A 13,347-nucleotide genomic window follows, 5' to 3' on the forward strand; every position below is an offset into this window, starting at 1 on the left:
GCGTACTTGGAGACTATGTGCGCGCAGCAATTGCCGACATAGTGTAACTGAGGCGGGATAAGGGGAACCAGCCAGCATTCGCCGAGGGAGATGGAAAACCGCCTTAAAAACAATCCACAGGCTGGTCGGCACACCGAACCTCAACACTAATCCGCCGGGCGGATACGTGCCGAGGACCAGCACGCCTTCCCGCTCGTAAACAGCGCATTAGACCTCGTGGCTAGATGAGATAATATCATATGACTACAGAGGCGTTTAAACAATCATCCTTCTCGCACTCCATGCACGAATGGAACGGGAAGAAGCCCTAATGACAGGTAAAATGGGAAGTGCCGACAGTCATGGGTTTTACAGTGGTCTGCAAAACGTGGCTGTAGATGTAGGAATGTGTTCATCCGGAAAACACACACTTACGCGCAGGAGGTATGATTAACAGGAAGTCAACTGCAATGAGAGAGCATTTATTGTTATCCTTACATGTTCAACTATTACCTGCGTTGTAGCGCAGTTATAACGCAGAACAATAAAACGCAGACGATAAACGCTGGCGGGGTGACGTACCTTACAGCGATAAACCGGGCAGTACGAGGAGTACATTGCCAACTCTTGTCCTTGCCACGATAACAAAACTCGAACTTTAAGTCCTGAACTAGGACTTTCAGCGACGTCTCAGTTTTCGCCCTCTCTCCGCCATGGACACAACGACATCAGTGACTTTCAGGTGAGTTCCGGAAGTGTATGCAACAATCAAAATTTTACAGCAGACACTATCGGTAGCGTACCCTAAAATTTCATAATTAATTCCCTCCAGGGCGTTAATGGTAAGATAAAGATCAGTTATAAGAAGGATTGTGTCGTACAGCATAGTTTTCTGTGATACCACAAGAGGTAGATTAAGCTGCCTAATCGCAAAGGATTTTCTTCCTCCCCATACAATGGTTCCTGCCTGGTTTCAATCTGGCCTGCGAAAAGAATTCGCATAGTTACTACTAGTTGTTTGTCGACTGGGATTGCTTGCCTTATTGGCGTATTTTGTTGTTCTGTTCTTTCTCATGTCAACATGAGTAAATAATTCTTGTCCGTTATAGACGTATTAGAGCACTGCAACTGTTGAAACGGAAGGTAATTCATAATGAGTTAGCTGCAACCAGTTGCTTTTATAGACCTTCATTTTTCCATGTTGTCATTTCAAGATGCCTTGGCAACCTTTCACCATGTGTTTACGTTTATTTATGTGTCGTGAACATTGTTTCTTTACTTACAGCGTTGTAGATTTTTGCAACGGAAGTTTTTAAGACAGCTATTCTAAAACCGTAAATAATGATACAAAGTTCACAACGAGTAAATAAATGTAATCATATTGTAAGTAGGCTGTTTAGGTTTTTACTTTGGTAATGCGTAGTGCTGTGTATGAAAATAGCGGACTGTGCTGTGTGCAGTCTGTGGCTGGTTGGACACGTTGTTGGAATATTCGCTAGTGTAGTGCTGGGTAGTTTGACGTGAACAGCGCGCGGTGTTGTGCAGTTGGAGGTGAGCAGCCAGCAGTGGTGGATGTGGAGAGAGAGATGCCAGAGTTTTGAGAGGTTACTATAAGCGGACGATCTGGACGTGTGTCCGCCAGAAAAAGGAAATTTGTAAAGATGGTTGTCATGAATTGATATATATATATATATATATATATATATATATATATATATATATATATATATATATATATATATGACTTTTGAAAATTATTAAGGTAAATACAGTGTTTGTTCTCTATCAAAATCTTTCATTTGCTAACTATGCCTATCAGTAGTTAGTGTCTTCAGTAGTTAGAATCTTTTATTTAGCTGGCAGTATTGGCACTCGCTGTATTGCAATAGTTCGAGTAACGAAGATTTTTCTGAGGTAAGTGATTCACAAAAGGTATAGGTTATTGTTAGTCAAGGTCATTCTTTTGTAGGGATTATTGAAAGTCTGATTGCGTTGCGCTAAAATATTGTGTGTCAGTTTAGTGTGTGAGATCTTATGGGACTAAGGTCATCAGCCCCTAAGCTTGCTCAACCTAAATTATCCTAAGGACAAACACACACACCCATGCCCGAGGGAGGACTCGAATCTCTGTCGGGACCAGCCGCACAGTCCATGAATGCAGCGCCTAAGACCGCACGGATAAACCCACGCGTCGTCAGTTTAGTGATGATCAGAATAAGTAAAGAGAGAACTGTCTGAGCACGTTCAATTTTGCTCAGCTGTTTGAAAATCAAATAACGTATGAGTTTTTCCAGCACTGTCATTCTTAATTTTCAAAGGAATGTTTCGATATGAAGATGAGATGAACATAAAATGAATGTACTCTCAAAAACGCGTGTATTGAGGCATAATTTGTTGGCGAGATGTGTCGGGCAATGGGTGCCGTTTATATCGGTGCGTTACCTCATAAACATTAACGTCAGGGGCGCTACAGTTTAGACTTTATGCGCTAGGAGCGCTGCCAGCGCGTCACTTGATTAAGCGGCTCGCGATTTTCAGTAAGTACGCTGAACAGGCGGAGCATTATGACTACCCACCTAATAGCTGGCGCTTCCACCTCTGGCACGGATAACAGCGGCGACGCGTTGTGGCATTGAAGCAATGAGGGCATGGTAGATCGCTGGAGGGAGTTGGCACCACATCTTTACACATAAGTCACATAATTCTCGTATATTCCGGAGAGAGGAACGATGAGCTCTGACGCCATGTTAAATCACATCCCAGATGTGTTCGATCGGGTTCGGATTTGGCGAGTTGGAGGGCCAGTACATCAGCTGGAACTCAACAATGTGTTCCACGAACCACTCCATCACATTCCTAGCCTGATGACACGGCGTATTATCTTGTTGAAAAATGCCATGTCGTCGGGAAATATGATTATCAGGAAGGGCTGTACATGGTCTGCAACCAGCGTACGATACTCCTTGGCCGTCATGGTGCCTTGTACGAGCTCCACTGGAGCAACGGATACCCACTTGAATGTTCCCCAGAGCATAATGGAGCCGTCGCCAGCTTGTCTCTATCTCACAGTACAGGTGTCAAGAAGCTATTCCCCTGGAAGACGACTGATTCGCGCCCTCCCATTGTCATGATGAATAAGTATTAGGATTCATCAGACCATCCAACGCTCTGACACTGCACCAACGTCCAGTACCAATGGTCACGTGCCAATTTCACTCACAGTTGTCACTGTCGTGGTGTTAACATTAGCACATGCATGGGTCGTCGGCTGCATAGGCCTATCATGGGAGTGTTTGTGCACTGTGTGCTGAGACACAGTTGTACTCTGCCCATCATTAAAGTCTTATGCTAATTTCACCAGAGTTCGCGTCCGCAGCTCGTGGTCTGGTGGCTAACATTGCTATCTCTGCATCACGGGGTCTTGGGTTCGATTCCCGGCCGGGTTGGGGATTTTCTCTGCCAGGGGATTCGGCGTTTGTGTTGTCCTCATCATGTCAAAAAAATGGTTCAAATGGCTCTGAGCACTATGGGACTTAACATCTATGGTCATCAGCCCCCTAGAACTTAGAACTACTTAAACCTAACTAACCTAAGGACATAACACGACACCCAGCCATCACGAGGCAGAGAAAGTCCCTCATCATGTCATCATCATCCTCATGATTCGTGGCAGTGGCTAGATTGGACTGTGAAAAAAATTGGTCTGTGAAAAACTTGGGACTTTGTTCGGGCGCTGATGACCGCACAGTTGAGCGCCCCACAAACCAAACGTCATCACCACCACAGTTCGCAGCCTGATCTGTTTTACCAGTCTGTCCAGCCTACGACGTCCGATTTCTGTAACGATGGGTGGCCGCCCAATCCCATGACGTCTGGACATCGTTTCACCTTGGTTTCACCACGTGTTGTAGACACTCACCACAGCGCTCCTCGAACACCCTAAAAGTCGTGCAGTTTCCGAAATGCTCGTGCCGAGTCATCACAACCTGCCCTCAATCAAACTCAGATACACTGCGCGCCTTCCCCATTCCAAACACGGACAGCACACTCACTGATACTAAACGCACAGTGCGTGTGTCTGACTAGCGGTCATTCCCCGCCAGGCGACGCTCCTATTGCCTGGACGGGTTTATATCGATAGTAGGTCTGTGGTCAAAATGTTCTGGCTGATTAGTGTATGTGAACGAATCCCGCAGGCTGTCTATGCCTGTCCAAGAGATAGGTGACTGTAACTGTCATAGATTAACGTGTGTCTTGTTTGTGTTGGATGATGATTAGCCACATAACCCACTACTCTTGAGTAGCACCACAGGGCCCACCCATCTTAAACGCCCTCATCTGACAAACGGATCACCATCGACTAACTCACATTCGCTCATGTAGTGAGACACTGCAGGAAGGCGTGAAATTTAATCCAGGCCAAAGGCGCTGTTTGGAGACTTAGGAACTCTGCATCAACACCCCTGCTCTCCCCGTAGGCTGAACACTGGCGATGAAAGTTTCTTCCGCCACGCGGGTTCGCACCGACTACTGCAGAGTCGAGCACCTACGCCCAATCATCTGTTAGTGATTTCGGCTACGGAAGCGGGTGTCAATTACAAGTTATTATCCGGTTTAGCAAAAATTTATTTTCATCAACTGTGAAATAAGTTTTTTTAGAGGACGTCTCAGGAGGAATGGTCAATATTTAGAGGTATGACAGAAACAAACCATCATTCGGAGCAAAAAAGTCTAGTATACAGAGGCTCTAAAATGCACGCCTTAAGAGGTATGAGTATTTCTTCATCTTTGATACTGTGAAACAATCTCTTCTGCTGGAAGCTCTTCGCTTTCCATATTTTGAGAGTAGGCAGTGTAGATCAAAACAAGAAAAAAATGTGTAGAAAACATCGGCTCTAAAATGCATGCCTTAAGAGTCGTGAAAACTTGTTCAGTAGGAGAGATTTGTTTCACAACATCGAAGATGAAGAAGTGCTCGTAACTCTTTAGGTACGCTTTTTAGAGCCCATGTTTATAGAATTTTGTGCTTCGAATGATCGTTCCTGTCATATCTCTGAATATTGACCAGTCCTCCCCTGAACACCTCGGTTACAGAGCGTTTCAAATAATGTGGTTTCCTCTGTAACTTATAAAACAATAAGTGAAAGAAGTAGCCTTATTTATTTACAATGGTAAACATAAGATAAATTACTCTTTCTGTTGGGTTATGAACGCAGTTCATTTAGTCATTTTTAATATAACTGAAACAACGAGTTATAATTTTTCTAAACAGAACATTAGTTTTTTCTACAGTGTAGCTCAGTAATAACCAACCTTCCTAAGATTATTACCCAAGAGTGAATCAGGTGTAAGCTAGGAACCCACCACTTCCTACCATCATCAACATTAGCGCCTAACTAAACCTAGACTGAAAAAGTGTTTTCTTTTAACGCTTTTATTTTTAAAATGACGAAACATCAATGATATTTAGTTTCTGTAGGTATTTTATTAAACTACGAACTAATGAGTCAATGAGGCAATTGCTACTCCTAACTTCTACCAACCATTTTTACAGAATAATGAATCTTTTGTCAGCGTATCGCGAGTGCTACCTACTCTTCTCGGGAAAGAAAGCAAGCTGTCCGCATCGTTACAAATATTATTCCTCTCCACCACTCCTCTCTCTAGCGACACTTGCTTCACGTCACCCTTCGCCCTCTAAAATCAGTCAAGTTAAAATATGTGCACTATACTTAATATCTTTAATACTCTTGAGTGTTGGACTCCTTAGTTATGAAATAGCAAAAATTGGAAGACCTCAGGTTGTCAGTACATTGTGTTTGACCATTGTCATTGATAATTACAGTAATAATAATAATAATAATAATGACATAATGGTAGTTATACGCTGGAGAGCCAAAGAAACTGGTACACTAGCCTAATATAGTGCAAGGCCCCACGAGCACTCAGAAGTGCCGCCAGCTTGAACAGTCCGCTGCTGACGTGCAGGGTCCATGGATTCATGAGATTGTCTCCATACTCGTACGCGTCCATCCGCTCGATACAATTTGAAACGAGACTCGTACGACCAAGCAACATGTTTCCAGTCATCAACAGTACAATGTCGATGTTGACGGTCCCAGGCGAGGCGTAAAGATTTGTGTCGTGCTGTGATCAAGGGTACGAGAGTGGGCCTTCGGCTCCACAAGCCCATATCGATGATGTTTCATTGAGTGGTTCGCACGCTGACACTTGTTGATGGGCCAGCTTTGAAGTCTGCAACAATTTTCGGAACGGTTGCACTTCTGTCACGTTCAACGATTCTGTTCAGTCGTCGTTGGTCCCGTTCTTGCAGGATCTTTCTACGGCCGCGGCGATGTCGGAGGTTTGATGTTTTACCCAATTCCTGATATTCACGGTAAATGGTCGCACGGGAAAATCCAGACTTCATCGCTGCCTCGGAGATGTTATGTCCAATTGCTCATGCGCCGACTGTAGCACCACGTTCAAACTCACTTAAATCTTGATAACCTGCCATTGTGCACAGCAGTAAGCGGTCTAACAACTGCTTCAATGTTATACTATGTGAACTCTCCAGCAGTATAATATCCATTACACAAGACACTTGCGCTGTGACTCTCAATTAGATCTTTATTATCGCGAAGTGAATAACGAATCTATTTCTGGCCTATTTTGGGAACTAACCCCAAATCGGAGGAAGAATTTCCACGAAGCATTTAAGAGTATGTGATGTATACATATCATTTTTACTTTCATAAATACATGATACAAAGTACCAAGTATGTGGGTAGAAGACTATTTCAGGACGACGTTGTTCATATATTAATTTCACAATTAGTAGCCTTCACCCCACGGTGTCACCTGTTAATTCCAGCAAGTTAAAAACAGTGATGATAGTAATAATAATGATCTTTTAAAAATAATTTACTTTCTCAACCGAAACACAACTGAACTCTTTTTGTTTTTATTCCCCAGAAAATTTAATTTTGCCCTCAGGGAGATAATTACCCGTCTGGTTGGGAACCACTGACTTGACCCTCTGAATATCTCGCGGCGGAAGAGTGTGCCGCAACCCAAGTGTTGCTCACTTTCTATTTATAGGAATTCCCAGATTCGCCCTCCCCCAGAATTCCACTTGTCTATCTCCTGTTTCCTTGTATAATCAGTGAGAAACTATCCGTTTAAGTGAAAACATCGCACAACCGGCGCTCCATAACGCGCGAAGTCAGTCAGGTACGTATTTACTTTGACGTATCTCCCTTTACTTTACCGTTGTTTGTGCTAACCGTCGCTGCATATCGCGATAAGTGCAGTGCACATAATTACGTCTATGGTCCCTTTTGCTTTTCTATGAACATGATCTGATGGAGTTGTACCTCAAATACTTAGTGGGCTGCCTGAGGACGAAGATGAAGGGATAGAGCCTCCATGAGACTTCACCAATGAAAGCGAAGGGTAGGAAGAAATTGTGAACGCGGATTGTCACAGTAGCGACTCAGAACAATCCAGGGATGAACATTCCAATCCTTTAGATGATATTCAAGGCAATGATTACCGTTTAACGGCGGAAAAAGATGGAGAAGCACTTTGGAAAAGCAATTCCTTATAACTATCGAATAAAAAAATCATTATAAAAGTATCAACAGGCCCGAACAGCGAGGGCAGAAATATTTCCTCGGAATTGGACGCCTTTATGAGATTAATTCCTACAAATATGAGTGACAAAAATGTGCGTTACATAAAACTATATATTTCAGGACAGAGATGTGCAATTCAGTGTATGAAGGTAAGAGATTCTAGGTTTACATCTTCTTCAGAAATGGAAGTTCTTTCTTCTTGTTCTTCATCGCTCTCAACGAAAGTAGCCGCACCAACACCCGAAGAGCTTGAAACGTAGTTGCGCACGGATGATGGCTTGACGATCTGAGTTTTCCTATTACAGATTTATTATGTACGTACCGAGCAGCACCAAGTTTGACGAGAGGGCGACCAGGGCAATAAGAGAAAAGTATGATGAATTAGCAGCTCTTAGGGAGGTACATAAGGACTTTGAAAGTACCTGTAAAAACAATTACTCCCTATCAGGATTAGTGACCATTCATGAAATGCTGCTTCCCTTTCGAGGTCGGTACAGTTTCATGCAATACATGCCTGCCAAGCTGGCAAAGTAGGCTTGAAATTGTATGCCATCTGTGACAGTAGAACATTTTACGTGCACAGCTTTGAGATGTAGTGCGGCGAACAAAGGGAACGTCCTTACTTTAGATCCAACAAACTGTTCGACATAGTCAAGACCCCTTCTTAGGTTCTTACAGAAACGTGATCACTCACAACTACTACACTAGCTATCCATTGGTGCAGTTGTTTCTGGAGAACGGTGTAAAATTTCTTGGTACAATGAAAGAGAATACAAAAGAAATTCCCTCCGATTTTCTGGATTTGATATCCCGAGAAAGGAGCTCTTCGCTACTTGGATTCCAGAACAATTGCACCCTGGTATCTTATGTGCCAAAGAAGAAAAAACGTATCCTCCTGTTCTCTACAGAGCTGGATTTCGGCGCAACAGACGCAGAAACGGGAAAACCTACGCCAACAACGGACTATAACCACACAAGGGAGGGGTGAGGGGGGGGGGGGGGGGCGGGAGAGCAGGGATCAGTTCACCAAAAGTGTCTGCTTTATTCGACTTCAAGAAAAACGAAAAGGTGGCCGCTGGTAATATTCTTCAGATTTTTCGACATTGCAGGAATAAATGCAATGATATTGTGAATGTGGTATAATATAAAACAAACACGAAGTAGGCGGGACCTCCTAGAAAATATGGCTTTCGGGCTTCTTGAAAAACACTATCGAGAACCAACTAACACCAATTCGTCGAGACAATAGAAAGAAAAAAAGAGTAAGTCTGTGTCAAGAATGCAGCCCACACTAAAGTAGCAAGACTACTACACGTTGTTCGACATGCAAACATTTTGCATCCAAGAATGATTCAAAACGCCAAGTACTTTGTGATTGCAGTCGTCGGAGGGATGATGGGATAATGGAGGTGCAGAGCGATTAATACTTAGTGTATCCATGTTTATATATGGTGTAATTTGTAATATCGCTAGTTTCTGTTAACACGAGAAATATATGAACATGATTTAAGCTGCAATTATTCGATATTATACATTATTGAAAGCAAAAGTCTTACTATTATAATATCAAACATAGCTACGTATTCATTTGTCTTTACACCTAAATTGGTATCGAAGTAAGAATAAATATCATTTTTTTGTGGCTTGCAATGTCCTTATATTGTACTGACATTATACAAGTAATAATACTTACACAAATGTACTGATGGTACTATTTTGTACCTGGTATCCAGTACCAGGGCCTCGTGCGGTATCTCACGAAACTATGATGCACGTGGTATTTAGAAGGTTAAACAAACTGTGTAAAAATCAGTTTAACCCTATAACATACTAGTTATTAAAACGTGGTAAAAAAAATTCAGTTAAAATTAATTATAACTTTTAAATCCCTTAAATTTTCATTTATTATTGCATTATGGGTACAGAACGAAAAATTTGCGAAAACGCTACATCATGCTGTGAGACTAATATTTAATATTGTGCAAAAACGCTACACCGTGCAGTGTGACATGAAATGGGTTAGATTAGCACCATTTAACAAACTGTACAATCGATATTTCATAGCTTCTAAGATGTAATTCTGCACAATATAGAAAAATAGTCACATTTTTGCAAAACTGTCAGTCACCATGAAATATTTAGAAACAAACACTGTAAAAAATGACCCTTATTCAATGCGATAAATTTTGAAGCAGTCAATGTTCTTCTTCACACGCAGAGCTACTCCACACTTTTCACACTGGACTAATGTTTAAGTGCCTTGCAGCTGGCACGCTTACAACGTTGACGATTTTCCATCACTTTTGGTCAATGACCAATACCATCTCTCCGTACATCAATTGTTGGCTGAGCTGCAACAGGAGACCTTATCACTTTATTCAGAGGACTGGATGTTGGTCTACCCCCCTTCCCTTGTGTTCCTCCTACTTTGCAGAGACTTCTCCCAACGTCCATTCGAAATTCAGACAATTTCAGTGTATTTAAACCTATGTTTTGCTTTGCAGCACGTTTGTAGAGAATCCAGGCATTTATGGTTGCAACATCTGTTAGATGATAAAATAGTCTAAAGTACCATTTTTTGCTCCTCTTTACAATTTTGTAGCGTCCAAGTAGACTGCCATGAAGTTCCACACCCCCCATATGTTTGTTATATTCCTGTATCACATAAGGAACACTTATCACTTCCCTCTGTTTATTTTTGTGATTGTACCTTTCGGCTGCACGTCTCAGTAGTTCCCCTGCGTATGTTGACAGTAATGTTACGCATTTATTGTCTTTCCGTACTTTAGAGGATACATCTGTTCCACTTATGTGTGTCATATACTCCACAGAAGTTCCCCTCGACTCCTTTCGCAAATCATCATCTGTTGGAAGCTTACAGTCTGGAATTCTGTTTCTCCTAACAGTTCCCAGAGACAAAATTCCTTGAGAAGCCAAGTATGTTTACTGATTTGACCCAATATATTTGGGGGGGGGGGCTCCCTAAAGAATCGTGTTTAACCACGATTCCAGATGACTTCAAAATAGACGACGTCGAGGAATCTTGTCACTGTGTCACACAAGAAACTTTATTTACAGCAACTTTCATCCACCCCTGAAACTTTGAACATTTCTAGCTCGCTTATTAAAATTGATAGAAATTTGATTTCAGCTGATTTATACTCAGTTTAAACGCATCACCTACACAAAAGAAAAAATACTGTTCTGTTTAAAGAAATACACTCTAAGACATAAAAAAACGCACCGCCAAAGAATTATCCGAATGGAAATCGCTGCTACAAAAAGAAACGGCACCGCAGACCATCACTTCCGGTTGTTGGGTCATATGGCGAGTGTCAGTCAGATTGATATCCCACCACAGACCGTGGCGTCTCCAGACATATGTTCCTTGATTATCGGGGCTCATCTCGAAGTGGGACTCTTCAATGACGACAATCCTGCTCCCATCATTGAGATTCCAGTCCGAAGACGTGTCTGGAGACACACTGGACACAACAGGGGGATACCATCATAACCATCGCCCGCCGTACGGCTAGACAACCATGGGTCACGGTCCGTTGATTAGGTAGCGGTTTGGAACTGTTTCGAATACCTTCCGGAAGTCAAGGAACGCGGCATTCATCTGGGCGCCGGTATCTACTGCGTTCTGGATCTCGCGAACGATCGTAGCGAGCTGGATTTCACACGATCGTTGTTTTTGGAACCTATGTCGACTCCTACAGCGGAGATTTTTGGCATTAGTAAATGTTATAATAAGCGATCATAAGACATGTTCCAAAATTCTACAGCTGACTGAATTGGGAGAAATAGGCCAATAGTTTTATGCAACTGTCCGATGACCTTTCTTGAAGACAGATATAACCTGTTGACCTGTGCTTGTTTCCAATAATCTGGAAAACTTTGCTTCTCCAAAGATCTACGGCACACTTCATCCAGGAGGGCCAAGTTCTTTCGTATAGTGTACGTAGAATCATTACTGGTATCCAGTCAGGTCCAGTGGCCTTCCCTCTATTGAGTTGCTTACCAATCACATGATCACTTATTTCGATATCAGCCATTCCGTCGTTCGTACGACGAGTTACAGGAGACACTACAGTGCGATCTACCTCTTTGATACAGTTTTGGAGAAACACATTTAGTATTTACGTCTTTTCTGTCTCATCCTCCATCTCTTCTGTGTCGTCCTCCGTCTCAATGTCAATCTAGTCATAGAGTGTGCAGGCAATGGCTTCGATATGTTTATTGATTTAACATAACACAAAAACTTCTTAGGTTTCTCTCTCAATTCGGAAGACAGAATTTTACTTTAGAATTCGTCGAACGTTTCATTCACGGTTCTCCTCACACTGATTTTGCTTTCGTTTAATTTTTGTTTGTCTGTGAGGCTCTGGTTACGTTTAAATGTGCAGTGAAAATCTCTTTGCTTTCGTAGTATTTTTTAACATGGCTGTCTTTTCTGTCCCTTCAGGTTTGCGTGGCGCATACCTGACTTCTATTCGTATGTACAGCCGTATTCAGCCTTATGATGACTGATTCCCTGTTCTACGCTGACTCAAAAGTTCGTGTTTAAGATGCCATCTTCAGAGTCCTTCTCTGATTATCTGCTCAAGGTAATTTTCGGATAACGCACTTTGAACAATTTCACTTGATTCTCTAAATTATAACATGACCAGGAAATTTACACGTAATATTCTCCAAGTTTCACTTCAACTGTTCCGCTACTACCGGTGCTGAGAAAAGAGACATCCGATGACCGTGTTTGGTCCACCTTTAATACTTATCTTCATCCATATTATTTCATATTCGGAATCTGTAATAATCTCTCTAGATATTGTCGTATTTCGTATGGCTATGAATATGCCTCCACCACCAGCGTTCATGGTATCTTTGCAATATACGCTACTGGCCATTAAAATTACTACACCACGAAGATGACGTGATACAGACGCAAAATTTAACCGACAGGAAGAAGATTCTATGATATGCAAATGCTTAGCTTTTCAGAACATTCACACAAGATTGGCGCCGGTGGCGACACCTACAACGTGCTGACATGAGTTAAGTTTCCAACCGATTTCTCATACACAAATAGCAGTTGACCGGCGTTGCCTGGTGAAACGTTGTTGTGATGCCTCGTGTAGGGAGGAGAAATGCGTTTCATCACGTTTCTGACTTTGATAAAGGTCGGATTGTAGCCTATCGCGATTGCGGTTTACCGTATCGCGGCATTGCTGCTCGCGTTGGACGAGATCCAATGACTGTTAGCAGAATATGGAATCGGTGAGTTCAGGAGGGTAATACGGAACGCCGTGCTGGATCCCAACGGCCTCGTATCACTAGCAGTCGAGATGACAGGCATCTTATCCGCATGGCTGTAATGGATCGTGCAGCCACGTCTCGAACCCTGAGTCAACAGATGGGGACGTTTGCAAGACAACCGCCATCTGTACGAACAGTTCGATGACGTTTGCAGCAGCAAGGACTATCAGCTCGGAGACCATGGCTGCGGTTACCTTTGACGCTGCATCACAGACAGGAGCGCCTGCGATGGTGTACTCAATGATTAACCTGGGTGCACTAATGGCAATACGTCATTTTCTCGGATGGTTCCAGGTTCTGTTTACAGCATCATGATGGTCGCATCCGCGTTTGGCGATATCGCGGTGAACGCACATTGGAAGCGTGTATTTGTCGTCGCCATACTGGCGTTTCACCTGGCATGATAGTATGG

The 13,347-nt window shown here is 42.7% G+C and overlaps 1 protein-coding gene across 2 annotated transcripts in view; it reads left to right on the forward strand.

Moving 5' to 3' along the window:
* The first annotated feature begins 661 nt into the window (after positions 1-661).
* The window catches only part of LOC126284047 (filaggrin-2-like), a 66,798-nt gene continuing 54,112 nt past the window's right edge, over positions 662-13,347 (forward strand). Inside the window, exons 1-2 of one of the 2 annotated variants that reach the window (XM_049982627.1) lie at positions 681-721; positions 12,085-12,226. Coding sequence is in view for 1 of the 2 variants with exons in the window: in XM_049982626.1 (XP_049838583.1) it covers positions 693-721 (29 nt within the window). In the remaining variant the exon portion in view is untranslated. Of the gene's footprint in view, positions 722-12,084; positions 12,227-13,347 lie in introns of both variants that reach the window. The other variant, XM_049982626.1, reaches the window with a different exon arrangement.

This window comes from Schistocerca gregaria, chromosome 8 (genome assembly GCF_023897955.1).
Source record: "Schistocerca gregaria isolate iqSchGreg1 chromosome 8, iqSchGreg1.2, whole genome shotgun sequence".
Lineage (NCBI taxonomy): Eukaryota > Metazoa > Arthropoda > Insecta > Orthoptera > Acrididae > Schistocerca > Schistocerca gregaria.